The 15,812-nt window shown below is 45.0% G+C and overlaps 1 protein-coding gene across 1 annotated transcript in view; it reads right to left on the bottom strand.

Annotated features, from left to right (window-relative positions):
- RNF17 (ring finger protein 17) overlaps positions 1–15,812 on the bottom strand; it is a 191,098-nt gene that overhangs the window by 38,165 nt on the left and 137,121 nt on the right. The window contains exons 25-26 of the mRNA XM_068266942.1: positions 13,055–13,205; positions 160–278 (exon numbers count right to left, since the gene is read on the bottom strand). Of these exons, the coding sequence (XP_068123043.1) occupies positions 160–278; positions 13,055–13,205 (270 nt within the window). The remainder of the gene's footprint in view (positions 1–159; positions 279–13,054; positions 13,206–15,812) is intronic.

The raw sequence follows: 15,812 nt of genomic DNA on the forward strand, positions 1-15,812 counted from the left end.
GGGGCCCTTTTTACATTCTAGCGTTTAGGAGCGTTTAGACTATAAGCTTCCCGGAGTTGCAGGCTGTTGAAGACTGTTCAATATTTTTCTGTTGCACTGAAGATCAGGAATCGGCTATAAACTTTGTTGTGGAAAAACAACAACAACAAAAGAACGTACTGTATATCCATCAATGAACATTCCAAGGACATGGCACCATACATCTTCAAGTTCTCATCTAGTGTTCTTAAATTGGCAACATCCATCAATTCCTCTATTCCTGAGTCATAGCAAAACACCTGCGGGGAAAAAAAAAAAAGATAGGGCTCTGTCACAACACTGATCATAACACCTAAAGGACTATTGAGGCAATGAAAAACTCTTTACTTAACCGAGGCTTCTTCCAGCCCCTACAAGTCACGTGCACACGCCCGTGCATGCAGAGTAGACGCCGCCCCATCGAGAGTCAGCGCTTTTCATAGGCTGCCAGCGGGAGCAGAGAGAAGACCAGAGCTGCGGCGAAGAACACATGTGACATGTAGGGGATGGAAGAAGTAAGTATGGTTTTACTTTGTCGCCTCGCTTGTCCTTTAAGTAGTCCATACACCTACAGATTTTATCGAATCGGATGAAAATCAGTGCTGCTACAAGCATGCCTAATCAAGGATTGGCCCATTTTTGGGTCAAATGTGTTGATTGGATATGCTGGAGCGATTTGGGTCAAAAGTGCTTAATCACGTGTGTGGTGGTAATGGCGTTCAATATTGCTAAGGATGGGTAGGCACTGCCTGCCTGCCTGTGTCTCAATCTAATACATTCTGAAAACATGTTTCCCCAAGAAGCCTGAAACAATCATCCATACAACTGAATCCAGAAGGACTTGAATTCGGTATTCAAATGAAGTCTAATGACTTCACCTGTGACCACGGGCAATTGGGGGGGTTTAAACTTACCCAGAAATCTTCGGTCCCATCTACGTTTCATTACGCATCAGTGGCGTAGTGAAAGAGGCCGCATTCCAGGACTCACTACCATGCTTTCTCCTTCCGGTTTGACAGAGGAAGTGTGGTAATGAGTCCTGGAACACAACTTTCATTATGCCAATGAGGCGTAGGCGAAACGCAGACGGGACTGAAGACTTCTGGGTAAGTTATGCCCCCCCCCCCCCCCCCCCCCCCGCCTGTGGTCACAGGTGAAGTCATAAGACTTCATTTGAATACCGAATTTGAGTCCTTCTGGACTTGTGAGCCCATGCCTAGCAATCACTATATATCTGCAGATTATTGAGGATACTTTTTCTCCACGGTATTCAGGGACACTGTAATAAATATTTGTTGGTTGCTATGGGCAACAACACTGCACCTTTGTTTGGCACCCTATCACAGAAAGTGTGATAACTTGACACTCATCACAGCAACAGCACCAGAGAAAGAACCGCTGAGACGTCTTCAAAGGTTCAGGAGTTAATTCAGAAAACAGATATACAGATGTGATCAGCAGCAATCTTATATTTTTGTTACATGTTACCTCAGCAAAGTAATCGGTCTGTAGAATCTTATGCGTTCCATGCAGACTTGGCCCATCCCTGGTGAATGGTCTAGGCTTTATCTTATAATCTATGATACGTTGCACTTAGCGTATATACAGCATACAGTTACGAAAAGTTAGTAATAAAAGTAAAGTTGAAATGAAAGCTGGAAATCAGAAGAGCCCCCCCCCCCCCCCCCCCCCCGATCCCCTGTTGGCTGTTTTTATACTAGCCTCTAAAGAGTTAAATGTGACATCATCCAGCAGGGACGGCCCAGTCCCCATCGCATGCAATTGGTTGATAATAGCATGTGATAGAGGACACGGTCGTCGCCTGCTCAGATGGGACAAGCCAAATATGGTGTTTCCTCTCCTATTACCACGTAAATAAGGTAATATGTCCCTAAGACTATTTTTTTTTTTAACAAATCAATTTTTATTTTGATAAGTCACAGAGAAAAACATGTACAAGTACAGAAACAGAAACAGTGGGAACACTGCACTCCGGTATACAGGAGATACCATCCCATTAGCTCAAAATACATCAGCAATTAGGAATGGAACAGTAGCTTATGGCATTAACACATAGATTGATGAAGTAAATAATACTACATTTAATAACCATAATAGTTAGGATTTGCATAGTATATATATTCTGCACAGAAAACTAACTTAACCCTGCCCACGCATAATAAGCAATAGGAGGACATAACGCATGAGCCACAGCATCCCCAAGGAAGAGAGGAAAAGAAAAGTAAAAAGGAAAGAAAAGAAGAGAAAAGATGAACGACTCCGACCCCCCCGGCCACACACCAAGGCACCACCATTTCCAATGGTCCCAAACGTGATATTATAAATAAAAGGTATATGGCATTAAGACTCCACATCCGAGCCAGTTGTGGAAAAGTTCTCACACCATGGTGTCCAGATTTTATGGAATCTCAAGGGACAATTACGGTTTTTATATGTCATTTGGTATAATGGAAGAGCCCGATTAACCTCCCCGGCGTTCTATTGAGATCGCCAGGGAGGCTGCGGGAGGGTTTTTTTTTAATTAAAAAAAAACTATTTCATGCAGCCAACTGAAAGTTGGCTGCATGAAAGCCCACTAGAGGGCGCTCCGGAGGCGTTCTTCCGATCGCCTCCGGCGGCGCCCATAATAAACAAGGAAGGCCGCAATGAGCGGCCTTCCTTGTTTTGCTTAGATCGTCGCCATGGCGACGAGCGGAGTGACGTCATGGACGTCAGCCGACGTCCTGACGTCAGCCGCCTCCGATCCAGCCCTTAGCGCTGGCCGGAACTTTTTGTTCCGGCTGCGCAGGGCTCAGGCGGCTAGGGGGGCCCTCTTTCGCCGCTGCTCGCGGCGAATCGCCGCAGAGCGGCGGCGATCAGGCAGCACACGCGGCTGGCAAAGTGCCGGCTGCGTGTGCTGCACTTTATTTGATAAAAATCGGCCCAGCAGGGCCTGAGCGGCAGCCTCCGGCGGTGATGGACGAGCTGAGCTCGTCCATACCGCTCAGGAGGTTAATAGTGCGTTTCCACATATTTATAGAGGGCACCTCCTCCCCTTTCCAAACCCTTAATATTTCTTTGCGTGCATAAAAACACAGTATGCGAATTAAGTATTGCGTATATTTATTATATGTTGACTCCTCGAATAATCCTAACAGTGCAAGTTTGGGCGTGCATTCGACATATGTCTCCAGAATTTCATTTAAAGTAGCAAAGACACGTTTCCAAAATATCTGAACCTTTGCACAGCTCCAAAACATATGATAGAATGTACCATTCTCAGCAGAGCATCGTTGACACAGCGCACTATTGGTATTGCTAATATTGTGCATTCTTATAGGAGTAAGATACGTCCTATGCAGGAATTTAACCTGTATAAGCCTATCCCTAGCTGAACTCTGGGTAGAACTTACCGGTAGCGGTATTTCTACGAATCCTCCAGGATGGCTGCATAACATGAGAGATAGCCTAGCTCCTCCCCCAAAGGAAACACCCCTGATACAAACTTTTGCATAAGAAGCCCCTGCCTACCCACACACCTCAGTTATTGCAGAGTATCACCTTCCGAACAGCCGCTACCTTAATTCCCCTGAATCCGGCCACAATAGACCATCATCGGGTGGGAACTAAGGTAGCCATCCTGGAGGATTCGTAGAAATACCGCTACCGGTAAGTTCTACCCAGAGTTCTCTCCTCATCCTCCAGGATGGCTGCATAACATGAGAGACCAGCGAGAAATAAATTACCTTAGGGAGGGATGATGTTCTGAAGAACTTTTCTACCAAATGACAAATCCTGGCTGGATAGTAGGTCCACTCTGTAATGCTTGACAAATGTGTGTTGGTCCTTCCATATTGCCGCTTTACAAATTTGCTCTAGTGATGCACCAGACCTTTCAGCCCACGAGGTCGAAAGTGATCTAACCAAATGAGCCTTGATGCCCTTAGGCACACTCTGTCCTTCCTGCACATAGGCTGAAGCTATTACCTCTCTGAGCCATCTGGCAATCGTGTCCTTCGACACCGCTAAACCCTTCTTTGTGTTTGAAAAGGAAACAAATAAATGATTTGATCTCCTAAAAGATCTTGTCCTGTCAAGATATTGTATTACCGCTCTCCTGACGTCTAAACTGTGCCATTCTGCTTCTCTATCATTCTTTGGTGGATCACAAAAGGAAGGTATAATAATCTCTTGAGACCTATGATAGCGTGAACTAACTTTAGGTAAGTATGCTGGATCTGTCCTGAATATGATCCTATCTGGAAATATCTGCATATACGGATCCTTTATTGATAAATTTTGAATGTCACCAACCCTCCTAGCTGATGTGACAGAGACTAAAAAAGTAGTTTTTAACGTCAGAGCCTTTAGAGAAGCCTTATTCAGGGCTTCATAAGGATCTCTTGCTAAAGCCCTTAAGACCAAATTTAGGTCCCATGGGGGAACAAATTTTGTCGGTATCGGTCTAGCCCTAGATACCGCCTTTAAGAAATCAATGATAGCCGAATCTCTGGCAATCTTAATATTCAAAAATAAGGAAAGGGCCGAAACCTGAACCCTTAATGTAGTAGGTGATAGACCTAAATCCACTCCATCCTGTAAGAATTCCAAAATCGTAGCAATATCGTTCCCTACTAAATTTTTTCTCATTTTCCAGGAACAATAAACTTTCCAAAATTTACAATAAATCTTTCTCGTAGTAATCTTTCTACATGAAACCATCGTGGATATCACTCTGTTCGAAAAACCCCTTTTCTTTAACGCCCTCCATTCAAGAGCCAGGCTGCCAGGGAAAACTTCTCTGGACTCTGATGGAATCTCCCCTGTTGTATTAACAAATCCTTCCTGTGAGGTAGAAACCAAGGACCCTGTGCTGCCAGGATACACCAATCTGGGAACCATATCCTTCGTGGCCAAAAGGGCGCTACGAATATAACTCTGGCCTTCTCTTTCTTTATCTTCCAGATTGAACGAGAAATCAGTGAAAACGGGGGGAAGGCATAAAGGAGAGTCCTGGGCCATGGCAATGCTAGAGCATCCAGCCTTTCCATGGGACACGCTGGATCTAGGGAAAAGAAAAACTCTGTCTTTGCATTGTTGGGGGACGCAAAGAGGTCCACACTCGGGCTCCCCCACATTTGTACTATCTGGTGGAACACCTCCGAGTTTAATGCCCATTCTGTTTCCAGCAACTTGGGTCGGCTTAATTGGTCTGCCAAAAAATTTAGAGAGCCCTTTATATGAACTGAAGTTAGAGATTTTAGATTGTGCTCTGCCCAAGCTGCAATCTCCAAGGCCAAGTCTCTGAGCCTCTTTACCCTGGTTCCCCCTTGTTTCCGAATGTAAGAGACTGTCACAATGTTGTCCGAGAGAATTACAACGTGTGTCTCTTTTATGTGGGGGGCTAATTGGGCCAAGGCCAGCTTTACCGCCATGAGCTCCCTGAAATTCGATGATTCCCTGCACATGCCCTGACTCCAGACTCCCTGAGCGTGCCATAGATCTGAGTGCGCTCCCCATCCCCACAGACTGGCATCTGTGAATATTCGGATGGTAGAAGGAGGATGCCACATCCTGCCCTGATTGAGATTGCTCTGGTCCTCCCACCACAATAGGGAGTCCTTGACTACTTGCGATAAGGTGAACCTCTTGTCGAGATGCACTCTTCCCTGCTTCCAATGTTGCAGGAACCCTTCCTGTAATGTTCTCGTATGTGCTTGTGCCCATACCACTCCCGGTATGGTCGAGGTCATAAGGCCCAACAAGGAAGTTGCGTCTCTTAACGATACCCTGCTTTTTATTCTGAAAGAATATGCCCTCTGTCTTATTTTTTCCTGTTTCTCTGCTGGCAGAAAAGTCATTTCCTGAACCGAATCTACCCTGAACCCCAGATACAGCACTGTCTGACTGGGATTCAGCATTGATTTTTCTATGTTTAATAGCCAACCCAGGTCTGACAATACCTGACATGTCAGGTGCAAATCGGCCAATAACTTTTCTTTTGAATCTGCCAGAATCAACAGGTCGTCCAAGTATGGAATGATTCGGATCTGCAGACGGTGTAACTGTGCCATCACCTCTGCTATGATCTTTGTAAAAATTCTCGGTGCAGTTGCTATACCAAACGGGAGTGCCCGATATTGTAAATGGTATATTTTGTCTCCCAGAGCTACTGCAAATCTTAAATAACTTTGGTAAGCTGGATTGATGGGCACGTGAAGGTAAGCATCTCTTAAGTCGAGAGTTACCATAAACGCGTCCTTGGGGATCAAGGCCTGAATGGTAAATATACTCTCCATTCTGAACTTCTAAACCTGAATGAACGGGTTTAGATTCTTTAAATTTAAAATCATGCGATATTTCCCCGAGGGTTTTTTGATTAGAAATACCCTGGAGTAGTAACCCTGGTACAACTGCTCTTCTGGCACGCTGCAAATCACATCCTGCTTCAATAAGGTGAGAACTGATTCTTTCAGAGCTCTGGCTCTTTCCGGCTCTCTTGGGGTCCCTGTAAGAACAAAGTTTTTTGGAGGGGGGGAGGCGAATAATATTTTGTAACCTGTCTTTAGAAGATCTAATATGAACATGTTCTGGGTAATGAGACCCCACTGATTGACGAAGTGGAGTAACCTTCCCCCCACCTGTATCTCGTCATTTTTCCTGTCTTGCCCCAGAGGGAGGGGGCTTATTGAACATGAAAGAGGATTTACCTTTTTCACCTGTATAGACCCATCTTTTCTTCTGGGGTTGTGGTCTCTGATTTTTGTTAAAGAAAGGCTTTTTCCCACGAAAGGACCTTCGTGGAAGTGGCTTGCCCCTCTTATTAGGGAATTTTTTACCTTTCCCTGATGACCTCTCCAAAATACTGTCCAGATCCTTGCCGAATAAAAGGTCACCCTCAAATCTCATGGCACACAGCTTTTGTTTTGAGCTTACATCTCCTTCCCAAGTGTTTAGCCATACTGCTCTTCTGGCTGTATTTATGAGGGCAGCAACTCTGGCAGTAGATCTTAAGAATTCCGTTGCCGCATCCGCTAGGAACGCGACGGATCGGGCTAAGACTGGGAAGGACTCCAGGATCTCCGCCTGTGGCGTACCTGCTACTAAATGGTCTCTTAGACCCGACAACCATTTAATTAAATTTCTTGCAATGCAAATGGAAGCCATTGCTGGTTTAAATGCAAATGCCATGGCCTCCCAGGCCCTTTTGAGCATAGTCTCCGCCTTACGGTCCATGGGGTCTCTCAGTGCACCCGAATCCTCAAAGGATAGATCCGTATCCTTAGAATACTGTGAGAGTGCCGCGTCCAACTTTGGACACTTTGCCCATAAGGCTATATCTTCCTCCTTAAAAGGAAATCTGCGTTTAAACGACTTTGGTATGTATAACCTCTTTTCTGGATCAATCCACTGGTCTGTAACTATCTTCTTAATTGCTGGGTGAATGGGGAAAGTCTTACCTTCACTACCCTGTAATCCCATATAAATATCGTCCTGTGCAGAGGAGATCTTGACCTGGTCAGGAATTTGCTCCGCATCATAGACTGCTCTCAAAAGCTCTGACGTTTCCTCTGCACTAAATAGGTACTTTGCTGATTTCATATCCTTTGCAATGGAATCTGATCCTGAATCTGCTCTAGATTCAATCTCCTCAACCGAGTCTTCCGCTGAAGTAGAAACAACATAACCCTGAACCTCCTGGGCCGCAGCCCCTGCCCCTCTCTGCGATCGAGACTCCTGACTCGAAGCGGGTACAGGAAACTCTACATGGGCCGACACAGGTGGCAGTTGCGGTGGCACTGGGTTTGTCATCATTACTGAGCGCAAGGCCTGAAAAGTTGAAGTAAATTCTTTCTGCATTGACTCCATGAAACTTAGCATCACAATCGATGGATCAGGCTTATCCTTTGCAATACAATTTTGGCATACTGATTTCGACCAGGAGGCTGAAAGTTTTGCATCACACTTAGAGCATCTCCTGGATTTTTCTCTATGCTTTGTAGCTGGCTGTACCGGCAATGCCTAGAGAAACAAAACATTTCTTTTAGTCTCCAGCCTGCCCCTTTGCTACAGCATCCCATTATTTTTTCCCCTTGTGTTTCCAGCCACTAGAAACCACTAGGAAGCCATGGCTGGACACATAGACGCATGTCAGTAGGTAACACCTGGAGTAATAATCCCACACAGCCCCTTCAGGCTAACATTACACCAGTGTCACTGTCTACCGACAGCGATACCACCGCCGACAAACAGCCTACCTTCTCTGCTGTGTCACTGGAGGTTTTGCGGCCTTCCACGGAGGAGCCTTCTGCCTGCTCCATGCTCCCCCGGACAGTCCTGTGGCTGGACTCAAATGGCGCTGAGACGCCGCCGCCTTCCCACTTAAAAAGCGGAAGTCCCATGGCCCGATGACCTGACCCGGAAGTAGCTTGTTTTGTACTTCCGGGTGTCGTCCTGACACGCAGGACACTCCTCTGCCACCACCTCCCTAAACGAGCGGCAGACCACCGCTCCCACGGATCCCGACCCGCCCCTCCAATCCCAAAAGGAGGAGCAGGCGCAAGCGACCGACAGTACGCCTCCGCTTGTCGCCAGCGCAAGCAACGCTAGCTCACATGCAGGCATCCAGGCATCCAGGGAGAGAGGAGTCCACGAACGTTCGTATCCGGATGTTTCCAAGGAGGGAAACACAGCAAAACTGAGGTGTGTGGGTAGGCAGGGGCTTCTTATGCAAAAGTTTGTATCAGGGGTGTTTCCTTTGGGGGAGGAGCTAGGCTATCTCTCATGTTATGCAGCCATCCTGGAGGATGAGGAGAGAAATAGGAACTTTCATAAAGTCAGCTAGAATGTCCTCCCAATCAGTACTATCCAGGCCTAGAATGTCCAGATTCCATTTTTCTTGGCAGCGAAGAATCTTTTCATTATTCTTGGACATTAGGTCTGAGTATATCACGGACAAGGATTTGTCCAGATGCTTTGTCAGAAGAGTATTTTCAAGGTGGTGTACCTCCAGCACGGGCGCACCCCCAGGGAACTGCGCTGTGAAGGCATGCCGAAGCTGCAGGTAGCGGAAAAACATTTTATTTGTAATAGAGTAGGATTGCTTCAGTTCATTAAACGTTAATAGTGTACCATCTTTAATGATATGTTGTAGATTCTTAATTCCTGCCGACGCCCAGAGCTTGGGGTCAGGTATCTGAGTAAAATGCACCAGATTAGTATTATCCCATATAGGTGTGTAGGGAGATATTAGTTTCTCTACGTTTAGATATTTAACCGCTGCAGACCATACTTTGCATACTGTTTGCATTGGGACAGTGCAGCGCTCATCATTGCTAGTACCTCTGTACAGTAGGAGAGTAAGTCTCTCGTAGGAACCCAAACAAGCCGCCTCAGTCACCACTGCAGGATTATAGTTATCTTGGGAAAACCACCATCTGGCCGTGACCAATATTGCAGCATAGTAGTATAGTTGCATATTAGGAAGGGCCAGACCTCCTTGATCAATAGCTAGTTGTAACGTATTAAGAGCAATTCTGGGAACTTGCCCTGACCAGATAAATGATGAGATTAAGGAATGGAGGTTTTTAAAGAATTTTTTAGGAATAGCTACTGGCGAGTTGCGAAGGACATATAGAAATTTGGGTAGAAAGATCATTTTAAATATATTTATTTTCCCAATAAGTGAGAGCGGTAAGTTTTTCCAAGTCTGGGATTTCCTACGAAAGGCCTCAATAACCGGCTGTATATTATGCCTAATATAATCATTCACAGAGTTTGTTATTAGAATGCCCAAATACCTAAATTCAGTTACCCCATGTAGAGGATTAGAGGGTATAATAAGCTGGGACCCAGTCAGTGGCATGATGACCGACTTATCCTGATTGACCCTAAGGCCTGAAAATGTGCCGAAAGTTGTAATGATGTCTAGGGCTGAGGCCAAGGAGTCATCCGGGTCATTTAAATAGAGTAGGGTGTCGTCTGCATATAATGAGATCCTTTCTTCAATACATCCCACTGGGATACCTTTAATGCGTTCAGAGTCTCTTATTAGAATAGCCATGGGCTCTATGGCAAGAGCAAAAAGGTATGGTGAGAGTGGGCACCCTTGACGGGTACCCCGTTGCAGCTGGAATGAATCGGAGATGGTGTTACCAGTACGAATTTTAGCTTTAGGATTATGATATAAGGCTTGTACCAGCTGAATAAATTTAGCGCCAAAGCCGTATCGGCTCAGGACCTCCCAGAGATAGGGTCATTCCACAGAATCAAATGCCTTCTCGGTGTCCAGCGAGGCAACTACCCTTCGACTGGGCACCGAGGAGGACAACGATATGTTAGTATAAAGCCTGCGCAAATTAATATCAGTGCCCTTACTGGGCATAAATCCAGATTGGTCTCTATGGATAAGAGAGGTTATCACTGGCTTAACCCTATTTGCTAATATCTTAGCTAGGATTTTGGCATCGGTGTTAAGTAGGGAGATTGGCCTGTATGACCCGCATTGTGTCGGGTCCTTCCCTGGCTTTAATATTAAAATTATTATTGCTTCTGAGAATGACGCAGGAAGGGGGTGTCCCTCCAAGACATCATTAAATAGGGAGCGTAGTTTAGGAGCCAAAATATCAGTATAACACTTGTAAAATTCAGAAGGGAGGCCGTCTAAACCAGGAGTCTTGTTTGGTTTAAGGTCAGCTATAGCTTCCTGGACTTCCTCAATGGAGATTGGGCTGTCAAGAAGCGTTTTATGTTGATCTGATAAAGATGTCATATCTATATTGTAAGACTATTGTTTAATGTACTTGTGAGCATGTTTACATAACATTGGCTCCTGTTTATCCTGCTGCAGCCTGGAGGTCTGTACATCTCGGCCTGATAAGCCCTCTGGCCTTGTGTTGTCAGAAGCACAATGTTCTCCAGTGCTTCTGGAAATACTCTTTAAAGGGAGACTCTGCTGAGCAAGTCCTTTTACTAGGCCTCCGAATTCAAGTATATCATACTTAAATTCTAACAGACATGAGTGCTTCTGAAGGCTCACGGATGTGACGAATTTGAATGAGGGACAGCTCTGGAACAAGGACGCTGAGAAGGGGCAGGGAAGGCTCTATGAGATTCAGAGCCTTCCCTGATACACAGGTGAGTATCTGGCATTTTTTCTTTACAGTTGTTACAGATTTGTTTTATAATTCCAACATTTGTATAGCGCCTTTCTCCTGTTGAACTTAAAGGGAACCTAAACTGAGAAGGATATGGATTTTTCCTTTTAAAGAGACTCGAACAACATTTTCAGCTTTATTTCTTCTATCCTATAAGTTCCTATACCTGTTTTAATGTGGTCTGGGTTACTGCAGCCTTTTCTAGTTGCACTGTCTCTGTAATATATCGAATCTTTTCTTTGTCAAGCTATGTCGACCCAGAGAGGAATGCACTGCCTCTGCTGTGATTGGGAGAAGTAATGCACTCCCCCTCCAGGCTCTCTGTGTGTGCTTTGTTTATCCCTAATAGACAGGTCTCTGCTCTCAATTCCAGCTTGTCTGAGAGGGAAGGGAGCCCTAATAGACAGGTCTCTGCTCTCAATTCCAGCTTGTCTGAGAGGGAAGGGAGCTGCCCATGCTGAGAAACTGAGAATCCTTGACTGGAGTCAAAAACCTGTAGTATACTGTATATAAAGTATAAAGTAGAATAAAGTGTGTGTGTGTGTGTGTGTGTGTGTGTGTGTGCGCAAGTGTGTGCGTGTGTGCAAGTGTGTGCGTGTGTGTGTGTAAGTGTGTGCGTGTGTGTGTGCGTGTGTGTGCAAGTGTGTGCGTGTGTGTGTGTGCGTGTGTGTGTAATCACTGCTTAAAACTGGCGATTAAAAGCCAGGATCATGGCGGGGAGCAGCGGAAACGGCAAAGAGGGATCCAGGAGATCACAGTGACTCGATTGGTATGTTTTTTTTACTGTACAAATCGGACAGTACAGATTCTCATTATTGCCTGACTCTCTTATACTTTTAGCCACAGCCCCTGAACAAGCATGCAGATCAGGTGCTCTGACTGATGTCAGACTGGATTAGCTGCATGCTTGTTTCAGGTGTGTGATTCAGCTAGTAGTGCAGCCAGGATTGACAAGCAACTGGTATTGTTTAAAAGGAAACATCCATATTCCTCTCAGTTAAGATTCCCTTTAAAGCGCTAGAGAGCTGCAGCCACTTAGGCCTCATTTACACTTAATCAGTTGGTACGTGTTTTCCCCCCCCCTCTCCATAGCAGTGCATTATGACAAATCTTTCACTTAAAACTCGCTAAGTGGAAACCGTGCCATAGGAAAACATGGGCATTACTTTGAAAATCAGTTGTACTTTCAGTTATAACAGAGTAACTGATTAAGGGCAACGGTAGACTAATTGATTGAATTGGCCAGATATTGAAAAAGAAAAAAAAAATAATCGGTAAGTTTATGGCTACCTTATAACAACTTATCACAAACCCTCTGACTAACTGCAGAAGGCTTAGGGCCCTTTCACACTGGGGCGGTGCGGTAATTTTTCACTGCACCCCACCGCAGGACAGGGAAAGTCTACGGCAACTTTCATACTGCCGCTGTATGGCTCGATGCGACGAAAGTGAAGTCTTCTCCGCATCCCTGACGCTTGGATGGACTTGCGTTACTGCGCAGTTATGCGTTGAGCTGCAGCAGACTAGAAGTCATGTAAGTCTATGGCGACAGCGGTGCGCATAAGCTTATTTTTTACAATACGCTTCTGTGCACTTCCGTATTTCCAAAACAGGAAGTGAGCGTAAAAGAGTGTCACTTCCTGTTTGGATGTGGGCCAGAAGGGGACTACCGCGAATTAACTGGACTGTTTTTGGCGGTGCGATCCTCACCGCACTGCTGTGGCCAATCCACAGTCTGAAAGCGGCCTAAGCTGGGAGTGGTTACATTCTGTTTACTGAACATTGAGAGGCTGCACTGCATCTATTCGATGTGCTCATATGCTATACGCATGGAAGTCAGTTTTCATGAAGTAAAAATAAAGTGAATAAAACAAACTTACCTGGACACATCTTTCTGGTAAAATGTTCTTTATCTTTCCGCGCCTCCACTTTTTATCTGCAGGGAATTGTGCAGCGACATGCATGCCGACCTGCCACTCCGTGTTTTCTGGCTTTGAGTTTTCATACTTTTCTAACAACTTTGCTTCCACGCTGCAACCCAATAAGAGTTATACAAAAAGATTACAAACCGAACACTCACAATACTGTACAGATTACAGGTGTGAATAGGAAAACTTTAAGTCTGCATGCATCTTTTCCATTCACTCTGAAATAATTACTCATTGTTAAAGTAAACCTGTAAGGAAATAAAGTCTACCCTAGAGGGCACTCCCCTCGGGAGGGGGAAGCCTCTGCATCCTAGAGGCTAACCCAGACGTTCTTTGCAGACCCCTTCCCCACCGCTGGGACCCTCGAACAGTGTGCTTGCCAGCGGAAATAGCCGAGTCCGATCAGGTCTGCTCTACTGTTGCGCAGGTGGGTTGCGTCTGCACAGTAGAGCGGACCTGATCGTGTTCAACTATTTCCGATGGAGCCCGGGAGGAAGCTACTAGTGCACCTGCACGAGGCGCAAGCACACACTGTTCAGGGTCCCAACTGCACAAGCTTGTTGGTGGACTTTCAGTAGGGGCAGCACTGCATTGTGGTACTAAGAAGAATGAGGAAAGTCTCATTAGTATCATGGAGCTTCCTCCTCCCGAGGCAAATACCCCCCCAGGGGGTACTTTTTTCACTACAGGTACTCTCCCTGGCGTTCAATTTCCCTAGGATTTCTGTTCAAAAAGTGATCCAGTTAACTTTCATAACCTTTTCTTGCCCTGTAACTTGCCAAAATGTGTCAAGCAAGGGCCTAGTATACAGTGCAGGAGAGTATTGATGTGTATGCACATCAATACTGTTCACAGCATGTTTTGTATTGACATGTAGAACCGTCAATACCGCTGGGGAGGTTAAAGGTGGTTAGGTGAACAATAGAAAATGTTTAAGTAGTTTTAGAGGCAAAGCAAAACACCTCCTTCAGAAGACAGACATATTGTAAAATACATGTTCTTGTTGGGTCAAACCTGAAGTGTCAGGTGTTTATGTGAAGGAGTGGCTAAAAAAACTCAAACATTTCCCAAACAATTCTGAATTCACTACAATACAGTAAAACCTTGGATTAAGAGCACTTTGAAATACAAGTTAACATTTTTGTGACATTTTGACTTGTTATACAAGCAAAAAACGTATACACGTGTCACATCCTCATGACTGAGCCGATGGTGGTTCTCCCTTTGAGGCTGCAGGATTGTACTTAAAGGACCACCATTGCGGAAAAAGTAGGTAGTTAAAATTTGACAGAACTGACAGGTTTTGGGCCAATCCATCTTCTCTTGGGGGATTCTCAGGGTTTTCTTTGTTTTCAACAGCATTTCCTGCACAGCAGCTGCAAAGTCTAACTGACAAAATAGTGTGCAAGTGAGTAGGGAGGCTGTCTAGTATTTTACTATTTTGGTAGTTAAACTGCTGTTCATGAAATGCTGTTGCAAACAAAAAACCCTGAAAATCCCCCGAGGAGATGGACTGGCCCAAAACCTGTCAGTTGTGTCAGATTTTAACTGCCTACTTTGTTTAGCGATAGTGGCCCTTTAATCTGTGTGTAGGGATTGTACAAAGTCACATTTCCGTGAAATCCTTAAAAGTGGGCAACAACAACAACAGTCACTGGATAGGTTCCTTGTTAAAGCCACACAACAAAAAAGGCTAGGGAGAGCCACCAGATAGAAAATGATTTTGTTGTTTATAGTGTAAGTCTTGTTTACATAATTTTATACAGTATAGTTCTGTGTATTAACTGATTTTCTATAACTGTTTTTGGATTGTGGAACAAATTACTTGAATTTAGATTAATTCTTATAGGGAAATTCGCTTTGATATAAGAGTGCTTTAAATTACAAGCATGTCTCCAGAATGAATTATGCTCGTAAACCAAGGTTTCACTGTAGACTATAATGGCAGTGTGAAAACACAATGAAATGCAGCATGCAGTGCATGTGCTGCACTGAACCAGAACACGCAAGTGGAATCTGCTATTTGGCATGACTATGATCCCTAGCTGGACTGGATGATGCTAAAGTTGGAATGACGTTATCAGATATGCAGATGAGATGACTTTTAGGGAAGAAAGTAAAGCAGCATTAAGGTCTCGTTCACATCATTTAGCGGAGATGGCTGTGTAATTCGGAACGCTACGCGTACGATCGATCGCACGCCATCTACGCTGCAGATCCCATTCACTACAGTGAATGGATCTGTGCTGGGATTCCTGAAAAATGCATGCAGCAGTGCGATACTGCATAGCGCATATGATGGGAACGGTAGAAGGGTTGTTTATGCCCTTCTACCGTTCTTGTGTGTCTCACACTATACGCGCTGCCAAAATGCACACAGCAGCGCACGTAGTCTGAACGAGGCCTAAGAAGCCTCTTGATGGTGGTGAAAGAGAAAAGTGCAAAAGTAATAAAAAGCAGAGATGTCACCTTGCTAACAAAGGTTCATATAGTCAAAGCTTGGTTTTTCCACTAGTAATGTATGGTTGTGAGGGTTGGACCATAAGGAAGGTTACGTGGCGAAGACTCGACTCCTTCAAATTGTGCCAGTGGGAAAGACTTCTGAGAATCCCTTGGACTGCAAGAAGACCCAATCAATCCATAAAGAAATTAACTCTGTTCATTGGAAGAAGCAATGCTGAAGCACTCTGGACAAATGAGAAGGCAGGAC

This window comes from Hyperolius riggenbachi, chromosome 2 (genome assembly GCF_040937935.1).
Source record: "Hyperolius riggenbachi isolate aHypRig1 chromosome 2, aHypRig1.pri, whole genome shotgun sequence".
NCBI classification, from domain to species: Eukaryota; Metazoa; Chordata; class Amphibia; order Anura; family Hyperoliidae; genus Hyperolius; species Hyperolius riggenbachi.